We start from the raw sequence: 15,985 nt of genomic DNA on the forward strand, positions 1-15,985 counted from the left end.
GGGATAAAGGAAGTAAACAGAAGGAAGATTCAGGAATCCTCGGATGGCTGTGGTTGCTCCCGGGCACGTTTTATCTCCAGCTTCTAGGGCTTGGGCCTTTCGGAAATTTAGGTGAGGAAGTCAGGGACGGAGGAAGAAGAGATGACACAGACGGACTTGGAGTGTGAGGGATGGAGAGGTGGCCGGGCCTCTCGGCAAACCAGAGACACGAAACTGGCGAGGAAAGGACCAGGGGTGTGTGTGTGGGGGGGGGTGTCCGGTGGTGGCCTGAGCGTGGGGGCGGCTGTAGAAGCGATTCGTGCAGGAGGGGTAGGGTGGGTCATGGGAAACCACAGGTAGGAAGGAAGGGAGGTGTATACACTTGGCGTTGTCCTTCTAAGTTCTAGATCGGCGCTGCCTGTGCCCTGGAGACCTGCTCCGCGTTGCTGCTGGAGGTGGCTGGCCCTCGAGAGCCCTGGTAGGTGGTCCATTCCACAGCCCTTCCTCTGTTCCGGGTCCACCTCTCCTGGGCCAGTAGAAGCAGACAGCCGCCAGGATGCCGAGGAACCAGGGCTTTTCGGATCCCGAGTACTCGGCTGAGTACTCTGCCGAATACTCTGTCAGCCTGCCCTCTGACCCTGACCGCGGGGTGGGCCGGACCCATGAAATCTCTGTCCGGAACTCGGGCTCCTGCCTCTGCCTGCCTCGGTTCATGCGGCTGACCTTCGTGCCCGAGTCCTTGGAGAACTTGTACCAGACCTACTTCAAACGGCAGCGCCATGAGACCCTGCTGGTGCTGGTGGTCTTCGCGGCCCTCTTCGACTGCTACGTGGTGGTCATGTGCGCCGTGGTCTACTCCAGCGACAAGCTGGCTCCCCTTGTCGTGGCCGGGATAGGACTGCTGTTGGACATCCTCCTCTTCGTGCTCTGCAAAAAGGGGCTGCTCCCTGACCGCGTGACCCGGAAAGTGGTACCTTCCCTGCTGTGGCTGCTGATAACTGCCCAGATTTTCTCCTACCTGGGCTTGAACTTCGCCCGCGCGCATGCGGCCAGCGACACGGTGGGCTGGCAGACCTTCTTTGTCTTCTCCTTCTTCATCACGCTGCCCCTCAGCCTCAGCCCCATCGTCATCATCTCCGTGGTCTCCTGTGTTGTGCACACGCTCGTCTTGGGGGTCACCGTGGCCCAGCAGCAGCAGGATGGGCTGGAAGGCATGCACTTGCTGAGAGAGGTGAGTCCCACCCTGAGTCCCACCCAGGGGCTTCCCTTCCCACCAGCTCTCATGCGAGGTGATACCTGTTTCAAAGGTGCGATGGCGTTGTTTCATTTGCCCTTGAGTCAGCCTATGTTGGGGGAGTGCCTCTGGGGCTCCTGGCTGCTTGTGCAGAAAGACCATCTCTCCCTCACCCCCTGGCTTTGCTCTAGAGATTTCTGTGTTTAGCCTGAGGCAGTGGAGGATGTCAGGACATTGGGCCTCAAGGCCGCTCCGTCACCTGTGTTCAGCCCAAGTGGGCAGCCGGAAGGCCCACGAGGCCTGGTTCCAAGGCTGTGTTGTCCTGGTCATTTCCTCTGTCCTTGGTCTCCTCCAGAAAGACCTCTTATGGGGAATGGAGGGGTTCCCTTAGCTTCTGGTCTCCAGCCTGTCCTTGACTAGCTCCAGCTGTTGACTGACTTTTGTGGACTCCAGGCCCCTCTGCTGGATGGGGACTGTCTGCGTGAGTGGTTGTTATCAAGATCGAAGGGAATGTGGATGAAGATGCACCGGGCCACACAAAGGTGTGATGATCCTGCATCTGCCGCTGGGAGCCCAGGGTGTATGGAGCAGTTAGAAGCTACGGGGACGTACATGGGGACCATCGTGCTGGCCAGAGTGGTGGAGGGTCTGCTAGTTCTTTGAGGACACGGTTGGCTGGAAGGGGAGGAGTTTTGGCTGCCGCTTAACTGCACTGTGTTCCTACCAGGAGCCAAGACCCTGGCTAGGAGGCGAGGGGCTGTCGAGACTGGGAGGTGTGATTCTCCGCATCTGAGTTTATCTACTAACCCATCCAGAGGAGTCTGTGGGATTCGTGAGCCCGGAGATGGACAGTGGCCTGTTGGAGGCTACATGGGTAGTTACAGTGGTCACCTGCCTGGAGCATCCCTTTCTCGATTCCAGTTCCAGTGCTCTTCCTCCTCTACCATGACGCTGGCTGCATCTTGGCCAAAGCCATTATCATGGTCTCCTGGGCTTGAGGGCCGAGTTCTCCATAGGCCCGGCAGTGCCGTAGGGGTTGATGCAAGAACCCCAGAGAGCCGTCCCGTTGCCTCCCACTTGGTTAGAGGAAAACACAGGTTTTCTGTTTTAACTTTTTCCTGGCTCCTGGACCAAGCTGTGTCCTCTCTCGGGAAGCTTTGTGCATTCTGCAGGAGCCCAGCCCTGGGCCCCCTGGCACACCAACAGTTCCTTTGGTTTTTCTCCCAATGCCCTGTTCACATAGACTGACAATCTGCCATTGCTCTCGTGACTTCTGAGTCCATGAACTCTGCCGGTCAAGGGTCCTGTGGAAGCTCTCTGGGGAATGGCAGGAGTCCTTTCTGCTTGGAGTCAGGAAGCACAGCTCAGAGCAGACAGGCAGGTGGGCATGGCAGCCTTTGGGGTCTGACCTCCAGCCCCGAACCATTATGTTCTACGAAACAGTCACTTCTGGCCCCTTCCTCTCTGCCTGGGCCCCTGGACCACAGGAGTTTCCCATATGCTTCACTGTCTATTAAGGGAGCAAAACCAGATTCTGTCCTTTGGAGCCCGGACACTAAATTCATGATTTGCTGGTATCCTTTGGGTGCTGCTAAGTAGAGACAAAACCCCCCAAAAAGGTTAGGAAACAGGGAAGAAAGAAAAGTAAGTAAATATAAGATAACAATATTAGCATCCCAGGAGAGCATGGACTTGACCTGGAAATAGTGCCGTGGATGTGACTTTGGGAATGGAGGGGAAGGAGGCGGTGCCTCTCAAGGTCCATTTGGGAGCCTGAGATAGAATGCAGGAGGCCCCAGTGTTCAGTGGGCTGTGTTCCACAAGTTTGAGTCACTTGTTTGGAACAAATGTGACTTTTTAAAAGGTGCCTGGGTTCCCAGACCCACTTGCCTAAGTTTTCCTTAAGTCCCAGAGTCCCTGCATTCAGTATTTCTGAATGTGGCCGAAACTAAGCCCCAGGTGGCCCTGTGTGCTGTGGGGAGAACACGATACATGTCTCCTCCAGTTGTGGGATGAGGCAACACCCATGTGCCCTTTGCTCCTGCGGACCCCCGTCATCTCCTGTGACCAAGGGTAGGATGGGACGGGGATGTGAGAATGTTACCCCAGCTAGGGTAACACCAGGAACGTTCTCCGGATCCCAGCACTGCCGTGCTTTTCCTTCTCTTGCCTAAAGGCTCCCCCCCCTTTTTTTTTTCTTTGCCCGTCACCTGTTAGATCCAGCCAGGGAGTCCCTCCTGGGCTGGTGGGGGGGGTGAACTGGGTTCCAGCAGATACTGGATCTGGGGGATTCGGGAAGGCTCTGTTGCTGCCGCCGCCAGTGGCGCCAAGAAGCATCTTCACTGTCCACCGCTTCCTCCTCTGCGCCCTTCGTTCTCTCAAATCCATAGTGGAGTGGGGGGTAGACGGAGGGACAGGGAGACCTCAGGGTAGCCTGAAATGTCAGGAGCAAGATGTCCAGCCTGCCCTGGGCTCTTCTCCTAGGAGGCAGGGAGGTTGGGGTTCTGACTGGAAGAGCAGGTGGAGCCGGGCTGTCAGATGGGGTGTGAGACTGGGGTGTTGCTCATTTATTAGTGCACGAGTGACGATTACTGAGTGGTACGTGGGCCTTGTAGCCTGCGGGATCTGGGAATAATGGGAATCAGACAATCCCAGTCTGAGGCCGGTGTAGGGGAGCCGGGCTGGGGGGAGCAAACTGCAGCTGGCAGGGTCCCCCCACTTGCCTCCCCTTGCCGAGTCCTGGCACCACTGGCCTCTCTGGCACAACTTGCTCTCAACTGCCACAAACTGCCGCTCAGGGTGATGCGATGGAGCAGGAGGGGGTCCAGGGCGGGACCAGGCGCAGCTGATGGTGAAGACACAGCCAAGGTGGTGGGAAGCGTCCTGAGCCCAGTGGCCGTTCCCGAGACCCTGGTTGCGTCTAATGGGTTGTTTAAGAGTCTGTGACCATTCAGGGGCAAGGAACGACATTTGAAAACTACTTCACAGCTTTATGTTGTCGCAGAAAGGCTATTTGGGAGCGAAATTTTCTCTCAGAATTAATAGCCTGTTAAGACCTTTATTTACAACCAGGGACACGAAATGCCGTGGATGTGTAATTCCTCCACACGGACATATTACACAGAGTGTCACCCTATGAATGAACATTCCGCTCCGAGGGGCTGGCGGCGGCTACAGTAGGGATGTTGTGGGAGAGGGTGGATGCTTCCAGACGCCTTCATCTGCAGGCCGGAGTTTAGGGTTCTGTGTACATCGTCCTGTTTGAACTCGGGTGTGACTGGCTCCATTTTACTTATTTATTTATTTTTCTCCAGAAATGCCAAATTTATTATCTTCTCTTATGATGGTAATTAGATATTGCTAAAATTCTGGGTCCAAGGGGGAAAATGAGTTCAACATCACAGGTTATTTTTTTAAATTAGTTTATTACCGAGTTGGTTTCCATATAACACCCAGTTCTCTTCCCCACAAGTGCCCTCCTCCATGCCCATCACCCTCCTTTCCCCCCTCCCTCTTCAGCCCTCAGTTTGTTCTCAGTATTCAAGAGTCTCTCATGATTTGCCTCCCTCCCTCTCCCTAACTCTTCCCCCACCCCTTTCCTTTTCCCATGGTCCTCCATTAGGGTTCTCCTATTCTCCTGTTAGACCTATGAGTGCAAACATATGGTATCTGTCCTTCTCCGCCTGACTTATTTTGCTTAGCATGACTCCCTCAAGGTCACTTTACTACAAATGGCCAGATTTCATTCTTTCTCATTTACAGGCTCCATTTTATAGATGAGGAAACTGAGGCTCACAGAGTTAGGGAGTTAGTAGAGGGGCTGGATAACTGGGGAGGGGTCACTTGAGTAAGAAGGGGGGACGATGGGGACAGAGGGCAGGACATATCCAGAGGCTTGCTTCCCTGACAGCCGCTCTTCCTCTGGATGCGGGCTTCTGAGACTTCTCCTTCTCTGGCTGCCCCTGCATGTCTTTGCTAAGTGGTTTTGAAGAAGGGTACCAAGAGGTGGGAGGCCCTGAAATATCACAGCAGGTACCCCCATCTCCCCCGGGGAACTGGACACAAGTGGGGGAGAAGCCATGACAGAATCTTCCTGGTTGTTACGAGGCTGGTCTGTGCGAGACGAATGTGATGAACTGGGGCAGGAAGACAGCAGGCCGGGGGCTCTGAGCAGCCAGAGGCATCAAGGTGAGAGAGGTGTGCAGGAAACGGGTGGGGAGGCAAAGCCGCCAGCCCAGAGCGGGACGGGGGGGTCATCCCTCCGCGCAGTGTGTGCAGGTGGGCATGTCTTAGGAACCAGAATAATAAGGGAAGGTGTGCAAGGGAAGGACAGTCCATTACTGAACGTGGAAACAACATTGCACAAAGTCACCCCCTCAGCCTGTGTGTGTGTGTGTGTGTGTGTGTGTGTGTGTGTGTGGCTTTTTCTGATCCTCCTGTGTGTGAGAACAAGTTTTCCAGTGCGTCCTTGTCGTGCATATGCAGTGGGTCCTGACTTTCACCACGTTGCCCCACTGATGTTCTGCCATGAGTATCAGATCCCTCCTGTTTATTTTAAATCGGCTCTTTATCATTAAAGATGGTTTTCCTGGAGAAGAAACCAAAGCCTGGGGCTTGGGCCAGTGGTGGGGAACTGGGTAGCAGCAGGGCCAGTCAGACCCTGGTGTCCACGCCGGGGTCTCCCCTTGCCCTGCCCCCAGGCTTGCTTTGTGAACTCCAGGGTATGTGTGCGTGCGTGCGTGCGTGCACACCCACCCCCCCACCCCCCCCTACACTTGGTCTGCCCAACAGCCCTGGTGAACGCTCCATGAGACAGACTTCCTAGGACTCCAAGATCATTCTTGTTCTCCAGTTTCTTCACATTTGTACAGTAAATCCTACTACGGTGTTCTGGCCCTGAATACATTTTCAGACCTTCCCTCCCAGTTCCTGCCTCCACTGTCCCCTTTTGATAGGCACTTTTATTTTGAGACTGAGCACATGGTGTGTGAATGAGCACGGGGAGGGACAGAGAAAGGGGGGGCGAGTGGAGGGGGGGTCTTCAGGCTCCATGCTCAGCACTGAGCCCCATGAAGGCCTCAAGCCTATGACCCTGGGATCATGACCTGAGCCAAAATCAGGAGTTGGACCTTTAACTAGCTGAGCCCCCCGGCACCCCACTGATACACACTCTTGATGATAGGCTTCCGTGGGTGTAATCCTGACCAGCGCTCAGCTGTGTGTGCTCAGGGGGCACATCCACATGCAGGGCCAGGCCCACTGCACATGGAGTAGAGACAGGGTGCCCTCATTTACTGAGCTCTTGCTGTGTTTCTGGCAAGGAGCTCCCAGCAAGGGCCACATATTATTTTCATTTACAGACAGGGAAACCGAAATGTGTGTGACGTGACTGGTCTAAGGCCATATAGCCAGCAGGTGGCGGATCAGGATTCAAACTCAGATCAGTGGGATTCTAGAGTTCTGCTCTGCAGTCCTAAAAGAAGCCCCTTAGCCTGTCTTTCCTCAGGCCTGTTGAGATAAAGTTCCAGCAGGGATAAGGTCCCAACCCTTACAAGGAGATGTGTGATGGAGGACGAGGTGTTTCCAGGGACAGGCCTGTAGTGCTGATCAAGGCGCATAGTTGTCTGCAGATTGAATGGATTGCAACTAAAGGCCTACTACTTCTGTGGTTGCTGGAAGCTTCACTGCATCATAGGACCGTGTATTCTGGATGTCTCTGCAGCGATGACCCATTCGTTAAAAAAAATATTAGATTACGTTTAGTATAGGCTGGGTGGTGTTGCGTTCTAAAAACATTTTTTTGTCAGAATTGGTTAAAAACAAGTTTGGATGTTTTGGTTCTCTAGGAAACTGTTTAGTGTGGAAGAACCCATTTCTCAGCGGCCTTAAGGCATGTAAATATATCCCATTTACTAAGCGGTTCAGTTATCTATTGCTGTAACAGTCTCAGAAAAATGGGTTACTGTCTTATTCTGTGGGCTGACTGTGCTCAGCTGGGCAGTTTTTCTGTTTTTATGGCACTGGCTGGGGTCACTCACCTGACAGCCTGGGCTGTCGCATTCAGCCATTGGGATTCAGCTGACCCCTATGCTGGAAAGCTCTAGGGGTCCTGGAGCCTTGGAGCTCCTCCAGGTGACCTCTCCGGGTGGCTGGCGTGGGCTTCCTCCCAGGTGTGGTGGTCTCTGGGAGAAAACGGAAGCTACCAGAGTTCGTTTTTTAGGGACTAGACGGGTCACTGTGGTCACACTAACTTGGATGCAAATTAAGAGGAACTTCTCCCCCTTGATGTGAGAGGGGCCTGTGCATACAGGGAGGCAAGGAATGGAGGACAAGCGTCTTCTGAGGCTGCCGACTAAAGCAGGGGACACGTGGGGTATGCTGGGAAGAAGGGATTAAAGAAATCCAAGAGTCTGGGTGGGGTACAAAAATACCATGTGACTACAGGATGCTTCAAAAGTTAGAAATTTGGTCCAGAGCAAGGCATAAATAACTTCTTTAAGGTATTGCTTCTCTATGAAATCCACCATTTCTATGATTTTCAGAAAATTTTAGAAACGCATTGCGCATTTAAAAAAAGACAGTGGCTTATAGTTCATTTGTGTGAGTTTTGTCTTGTGTTACATTCCTGGGAATAATTCATTCTCTTGTCAAGCATGCATGCCCACTGTGTCCAGGGCTCTGTGCCAGTTTATAGGGAAGCTGAGCCTGCATCCCGCCACAGCCCCAGCACCAGTGCTGGTCCTTTCTCTCTGCGCATCAGCTAGATCGGCAGCCTGGCTCTGATATTTGTATTCCTTCCCCAGGAGGTGGAAGTTTGCTCATGTACGTGTTTCAGAAACCTGTCAAATTTGTCTTTCTTTGCAGGTTTTCATTTGCCTCAAGGAGAGGTCGTAGAATTCTTTGCAGCCCTTTGGGGTGCCTTGGTTGTGACTGTCGCTCTATAAATGTTGAATACATACATTTCTGCTCTGTGTTTACCTTTATTTCCTTCCTCATCAAATCATTGAGAGTTTGATAAATTTTTGGCTAGATCCAAGATAGAAATGTTTTAGTGTTAAAGCAGGTGATTTGAGAATTATTTTTTTAAGTTTATTTATTTTGAGAGGGAGGGAGAGAGAGAGAGGAAGAGAGAGCATGAGCAGAAGAGGGGCAGAGAGAGAATCCCAGGCATCCTCTGTGCTGTCAACACAGAGCTCCCACATGGGGCTCGATCTCACAAACAGTGAGATGATGACCTGAGCCAAAACCAAGAGGCAGATGCTTAACCGACTAAGCCATGCAAGAGCCCCAAAAAATATTTTTTAAAGAAAGATTTATATAAAGCTTTCAGGGGTGCTAATCAATACTCCTTTGCCACTTGTTCATATTCTTGTGTAGGGAAAAGCAGCATTAGAGGAGGGTTCCTAGGAGCCCAAAAATGAGTCATAGATATGCTGTTGGTCTAATTCTAATCTCCTTGCACAAGAATGGTAGGAGAATGGCTGAGCAGAGGTGGAACTCTTACCATCCCACATCCTCTGCTTGTTCTAGTTTAAGGAGAAACTTAATTCCTTCCATCACTCATCAAACATTTCATCAGGGTTGTAAGCATCGATCTAGTCAGAGTATACAAAGGATGCATTAAACTTAGCCCCTCCCTCAAGGAGCTCACGGGCTATGGTGCAAGTCCTGTTGGTGAGGACCTGCCTAGGGAAAGAAGGCGGCTTCTGACGAGCTGGCTGTTGAGCTGGGATTTGAAGGATGAGTAGGAGTTTGCTAAGTGGAGCAGTGGGAACAGGGCTTCTCGGTCAGTCCTAGGAGGTTCTCACTTGATTGGTACTGGTGAGCATTGTTATGTGACAGGGGCATGAGTGGGTGATAGGAGCTGGAGAGACAAGATGCAGAGAAGCCAGCTAGCGGAAGGGCTAAAGGATTTGGGCTTTATTCCTGCCATGATGAGGTCCACTGTAGGAATTTAAACAGGAGCAGATAGGCTCTGATTTGCATTTAGAAGAGTCATTCTGGTGGACTTGAGTGAGGCCAAGACTGATTAGGAGACTTTTATTTATTAAAATAAAAAAAAATTATATATTTATTTATTAGACAGAGAGAGTGTGGGCAGGGGAGGGGACACAGAGAGAGAAGGAGACACAGAAGCTGAAGCAGGCTCCAGGCTCTGAGCTGTCAGCCCAGAGCCTGATGTGGGGCTTGAACCCATGAACTGTGAGATCATGACCTGAGTTGAAGTCAGATGCTCAACTGACTGAGCCACCCAGGCTCCCCAATTAGGAGACTTTTAAAGTCATCCAGGCACGATGCCATGAGGGCCATCCACCAACATGGAAATGGGATGCAGAAGAGGAATTCAGTTTGAGGTGTCCATGGGACATCCAGGTAGAACTACCAGATTATTCCATGGGTAATTATTTAAAAAAATTTTTTTTGATGTTATTTATTTGAGGTGTTGCGGGGGGGAGAGAATGAGAATGAGTGGGGGAGGGGTAGAGAGCAAGGGAGACACAGAATCTGAAGCAGGCTCCAGGCTCTGAGCTGAGAGCACAGAGCCTCATGTGAGGCTTGAACTCATGAGCCATGAGATCATGGCCTGAGCTGAAGTTGGACCTTTAACTTTGACTGAGTTATCAGTGAGCAGTTATTGAGCATCAGGCTCTGTGTTCAAAATCTGGAGCTTGGAAGAGACATCTAGAGTTCCAGATTTGGGAATCATTAGGACTTAAATGGCACCCATCACCACAGGGAGGGTGAGTTTTGCCCAAGGAAAGTGTGTAGAATCAAGAGAAGGGGGCTTAGGATCTAGCATTAGGGCGTAGCCCAGAAGAGGAGTTCTCTAGCCCAGAGCATCCATGCGTCACCCCATCTGCAAATACAGCTCAATTTCTTCTTTGCCTGTATGGTTGCTTCATTACTTTTTCTTGTCTGATTGCTGTGGCTAGTTCTTTCAGTACTATGTTGGATAAAAGTGGCAAGAGTGAACATTTTTGTGTCATTCCTGATCTTAAAAGGACTCAGCTTTTCACTATTGGATATGATGTTAGCTGTGCATTTTTCATGTATGGCCTTTATTACATTAAGATATGTTCCCCCTGAACCCACTTTGTTGAGAGTTTTTATCATGAACAGATGTTGAATTTTAGCAAATGCTTTTTCTGCATCTATTGATGTGATCATATTTTTATCCTTCATTTTGTTGATGTGGTATTTTGTGTTGATTGATTTGCAAATATTGAACCATCCTTGCATCCTTGGAATAAATTTCACTTGACTATAGTGAATGATCTTTTTAATGTATTGTTGAATATGTTTTGCTAATATTGTGTTGAGGATTTTTGCATCTATGTACATCAGGGATATTGGCCTGTAGTTTTCTTTCTTTTTCTTTGTGATGTCTTTGACTGGTTTTAGTGTCAACATAATGATGGCCTTGTAGAAGCTTTTTTTCCTTTTCTATTTTTTGGAATAGTTTGATGAAATTGCTAGTATCTCTTTAAACTTTTGGTAGGAGTCTCCTGTCAATCCATCTGGTCATGGACTCTTATTCTATGGTAGTTTTTCGATTATCAATTCAATTTGGGTATTAGTAATTGGTCCATCCAGATTTTCTATTTCTTCCTGATTAAGTTTTGGAAGATAATATATTTTTAGGAATCTATCCATTTCTTCCAGGTTGTCCTATTTATTGGCATATCATTTTTCATAGTGTTCTCTTCCAACCCTTTGTATTTCTATGGTGTCCATTGTTAACTTCTCTTTTGTTTCTGATTTTATTTATTTGGGTCCTTTTTTTCTTGATGAGTCTGGCCAAGGGTTTGTCAATTTTGTTTATCTTTTCAAAGAACCAGCTCCTGGTTTCACTGATTTTTTTTTTCTATTTTATTTCAGTCTCTGTCACTTATTTCCGGTCTTGATCGTCATTATTTCCTCCCTTCTACTCACCTTGGGCTTTGTTTGTTCCTTTTTCAGTTTCTTTAGGGGTAAGGTCGGTTTGTTTATTTGAGCTCCTTCTCGGCCATTCTGTGTCTGATGTCTCTTCCTTCTTCTGATCAGGTTTTCAGCCGTTTCCTCCAGCAAAGTTCCTCTTTGTGGTTTCTAAGAAATTTCCTTTGATTAGTAATGAAGGCTTTTCTTTTCCCTTTCCTCTCTCCAAGAACGCTTTTTCAGTTGTAAACAGAACAGAAAATGACATGTTTAAGATGAAATCCCACCCCACCCATCGCCCCCATTCAAAACCCCAAAGTATGTGGTCTGGATCTGAACCTTTGCAAGATTTCCATGGTTGTGGTTTGCTGTTCCCACACCATTTCAAGACTGGTCCTCATGAAATGTACCCTGGTGCCAGCTGAGTCTCATCTGGTAGCATAAGGCCAGGCAGCTGCCCCTCCCGGTTCCGTGGTTGGCTCTAGGTGGGCTTCTTTGCTGCCTTGGGAAGGCTGTTTTTCACTCAGTGGGACTGGGTCCTGGATAATTGATCCCCATGGGCCAAGTTTTTAAGAGACTGACTGATAAGCCCAAGGCTTGGTCACCAACTTGATTATGGTAGATGGACCTGGCCACCCTCCCAAGGAGGGAAATACCACATATGTCTGTTACTTGGTACATATTTGCTACAAACTCCTAAGAAACCAAATCAGTAATTTGCTGAAGGGGAATTGAGCAAAGAGCAGTGCATGGTGCTGAGGGTGGGTCCTTGTCTCGGGCTGGGAACTGCTCCCGCTGTCCCCGCAGACCCATTTCCCGGTGTTGGACGACTCTGTCCATTAGACACAGCCTCCCTCTGATAGCCGGGAAAGTGGCGCAATTCTCTCTCCAGCTCTTTTTCTAAACTCTTACATGTGATTATAGTTTATCCTTCACAAGCACTCTGGAAGGCACTAACCCCCCTTTCCCTGCCCCCACTGCACATTGGGATTGTAGTTCTTTATATCATGCATCTCTGGAAACAAACCTGGGCCATTGCCTCTTTATTTCAGGAAAGACCCACAGTAGCGTGGTTATTTTAGGGAGCATTTTCCCTTCCTTCCATAGTGTCTGGTCTCAGACCCAGCTGACCTCTATAGTTGAAAACTAGTGAAGGGGCCTTGGGAGCCCGGCCTGCTGATGGGCTTTATGCTTCGAGAATCCATAAAGGCACTGGCTTCACAGTTATTTAACTCAAAGTACCTCCTGGCTCCCAACTTACCAACTGTTAGAGCTTAGACATGTTATTTAATCTCTCTGTCTAGTCTCTACCTCTGTGAAATGGGCTAATATTCTTTCACTGGGTCAGTGCAGTGATGGAAAGCACTAACTTGTATCCCTGGCTTTTCACTGCAGGGCTGAGGCGCCGCGGGGCCTAGCAGTACCTGCTGCTCTGGCTTTTGCTGCTGTTGTTACTGGCTCCACTGGAGAGGCATTTTAGCACAACCAGGGCCAATCCCAAGGGAGAAAAGAGACGCTCCATGCTCCAGGTGTCTGGAGGGCACCTTGGTTGGGTCATTGGAAGCTTAATTCCCCTTACTGGGGGCTAGGGGGGCTGGGCCAACATTCTGTTGTTGCCTTAGACTGTTAGCGGGAATGTACTTTGCAGGTGAAGTTTCCCAGGAGTACAGAGAATACTGGATTTTTAATACAGGCTTTTTTCCTTTGATTTTTTGGGTGGCGGAGTTCTTTTGCTTGTTTTTGTTTTGCATCATAGCAGTGACCTTTCATTTAGCATCTTTCCCTATTTTGGGAGGAATGAATTAAGAGCAGTAGTGGGTCTTTGTCTCAGGTCATGATCTCACGGTTGTGGGTTTGAGCCCTGCATCGGGCTCTGTGCTGACAACTCAGAGCCTGGAGCCTGCTTCAGATACTGTGTCTCCCTCTCTCTCTGACCCTCCCCTGCTCATGCTGTGTGTGTGTGTCTCTCTCTCTCTCTCTCTCTCAAAAATAAATAAAACATTTAAAAAAAAGTAGTTAGTAGGTGAAGAAAGTCTCCAGAATGATTTGGACCACAGGAATGTCAAATGTATTCTTCCTTTGGGTCAAATCACTTGAGCCATGTGGAACTTGGTTTCTTCCCTGGGAGTAAAGAGGACCCTGGCGACAACTATGGGACAGCCCTCCCTGCTCCCGAGTGGCCTCGCTTTGCTTCTCCTCACCAGCACACACTCATACACCCCTCATGAGACTTGTCACTGGATTTGGGGAGGGAGAAGATCTTTGGGGCTCATGGTCCAACTTGCAGCCTATGGAATCCCCGACACATTCTCTAGTCTTTGCTTCCATTTCTCTGGGGATGGGGAACTCCCTTTCCTTCAGAAAAGCCTCATTGGTGTAAAGATGCTGTTAAAACTAATTACAGAAAACATTTACATAGATCTTTAAAGTACTTTTTATCTATTGAATGTCTTTAGTCATCATACGTACTTTGAGTTGGTATTCTTGCCCTTGGCATTATAGATGCAGAGAAGGGGGAGGAAGCACATGGTGTGAAGAAGGCGCCCAGACCATGGAGAAAATGCACGTAGGTTCATCTCAGGTCTTCCAGATCCAAATACACTGAAAATGCTCTTAGCAGATGAGACTGGGACATGCAGTTGGTCAGCTAAAGCGCTAAGTTCCTGTGAGGATGGCCGTGTAACTGTGTGTCAAAACACGCAGACTGTGCACCAAAGAGAGTGAACTTCACTGTAAGGAAAGGGAATAAAAACCAAAGCTTGGAAAGATGGAAGGCAGTGGACGACCTCCAAATAGCGCAGGAAGAGCTGTGCCCCCAGTGCAGACACACTGTGGGCTGACGGCAGGCTCGGATGGGCCATAATAGAACCTCATGGGCTCTGAATCATGATTGTGGATGTAGTCACATAGCTGTAGGCGTTTGTCAGCACTCATCAAAATATGCACCTGCTGATTGTATTTAAAGAGTAATGCAATGAGGTAAATTTTTACAAAGTCCATAAGATCCAGGAATCCAAAGCAGTTGTATGTATGTAGACATTTATATGTATTTAACATTATTTTAATTGAATACACTTAGCTGTATGGTCACTTGCTTATTTTTTGTTGAGGGGAAACTCTTTCCTTTGTCTCTAGGTGCCCACGGTGGTGTCCCTTGTAGTTAGGATGTGTCATCTGAAATTTCCAGTTTCCTTAAAGGAGAGAGAATTAAAAGTCAGTTAGAGGTAATCTGGGTATGGGATTTTAGATTTTTATGGCTTCCTGGCCAAATTTTTGCTATTATCTTCTCACTTCTTGTTTTAAAACTTTTTTTAGTGTTTTTATTTTTGAGCGAGAGAGCAAATGGAAGAGGGACAAAGAGAGAGGCAGACACAGAATCTGAAGCAGGCTCTAGGCTCTGAGCTGTCAGCACAGAGCCCAATATGGGGCTTGAACTCATGAGTGTGAGATCATGACCTGAGCCAAAGTCGGATGCTCAACCAGCTGAGCCACCCAGGCACCCCTGTCCGGCTCACTTCTAATTTATCAGCAGTTTTAGCTGTGCATTCAAAAATTTCCAAAATATTCACCTTTCTTAGAAACAATTGCCTTTTTCTCAAACTCCTATTTTATCTGTTTAGGTTATATATAAATTATGTAAATAGGATACCCAAAACCAGCCGACATAACCAGGGTTGGGACTAAACACAGCTGCCTGTGGGGAAACACTCCAGAAGTGAGAGCAGAAATGCAGGAGTGTTCTAGAGAGGATTCGTCAGCTGTGTGTGTCAGGCCAGTGGGTCTTATCGAGGGACGGATGTCCTCACTCATCTGGAATATCGGCTCAGAGCACGTTGGTGCTGTCCCGCCCTACTGGTCCTTTTATTTGAGCCCCATCCTGCCTTCTCTTAGTGTCTGTTCCCGGTTCAAGTTTATGCAGAGAAAGTGATGTGCCCTGCTTCTGCCCGGCAGCCCTTCCACTGTTTGAATTCAGCCATCGCCCTGCCCCCAGGCTCCTCCTCAGCCTAAACCACTTCGCCCTTCCAAGAAGTCCTCGGGTGGTGTGGGTTTGGGGCCTCATAGGATCCCAGGCACTTTTTGCCTGCAAACCGAAACTCCGTGCCCAGGGGCCCCTGCCTGTGCTAAGAACCTGCCCATCCTTCCTCACTGCAGGACACACATACTGGAGGCAAAAATTCTCCTACAGCTGTGATTTAAGGTTTGGTGGGGAGAGTGCTCTCTACTCATGGAAAATTTAGGTATCGAACCTTTGTGAAGGAATTACAGCCTACATATAAACATTTACATTAATATAGAGAAACCCACTGCTGCCTGGATGACGGGACAGCTCCGTGGAGACTGTTAGAATGTTCTCCTGCCTGGCAGCATATGCTGTTTAAGGGAGTGGGGAGAGGCAGAGGAGCCCTTTCAAGGGTCCATTCAGCTGGGGACTGCTGGTCATGGCTGAGGGGTTGTGTTGGCCAATCTGGGCTGCCCTCTGCCCATGGCCATGACCCTCTGCAGCCTGCACGCCCCTTAGGCTGTGTCCTTTCTCTGTTCTCTGCTTCCATTACTCTGCCAGAGCAGCGGAGAGCCACAGCATTGCCGAGTTAACCGGAGTCTGACACACCCTCTTCTTTGCCCTTTTCCTTACAGGGACGCTGCGTGTGGTATTGATTATCTGGACTGTGTAATCGCATTTGTATGTCAGTTGATGGGTAGCTGTGGTCCATCTCGCCAATAATTTATCTTTTCATTCAGCCAAATACATAAGGCTCTAGATGCATGTTTGCACAAGTTACCAGAGGCTGGGGCTACAGAGAGGAGTAACCTGGGGTCCTGCCTGCGAGAGGGGCCCAGCTTGGTTTATCTCCTTTC

General features: G+C 49.3%; 1 protein-coding gene across 2 annotated transcripts in view; it reads left to right on the forward strand.

The window, feature by feature from the left end:
• The first annotated feature begins 384 nt into the window (after positions 1-384).
• The window catches only part of ADCY3 (adenylate cyclase 3), an 82,418-nt gene continuing 66,817 nt past the window's right edge, over positions 385-15,985 (forward strand). For both annotated transcript variants that reach the window (XM_029938194.1, XM_029938195.1), the window contains exon 1: positions 385-1,210. In XM_029938194.1, the coding sequence (XP_029794054.1) occupies positions 536-1,210 (675 nt within the window). In that variant the 5' untranslated portion in view covers positions 385-535. The remainder of the gene's footprint in view (positions 1,211-15,985) is intronic.

This window comes from Suricata suricatta, chromosome 4 (genome assembly GCF_006229205.1).
Source record: "Suricata suricatta isolate VVHF042 chromosome 4, meerkat_22Aug2017_6uvM2_HiC, whole genome shotgun sequence".
Lineage (NCBI taxonomy): Eukaryota > Metazoa > Chordata > Mammalia > Carnivora > Herpestidae > Suricata > Suricata suricatta.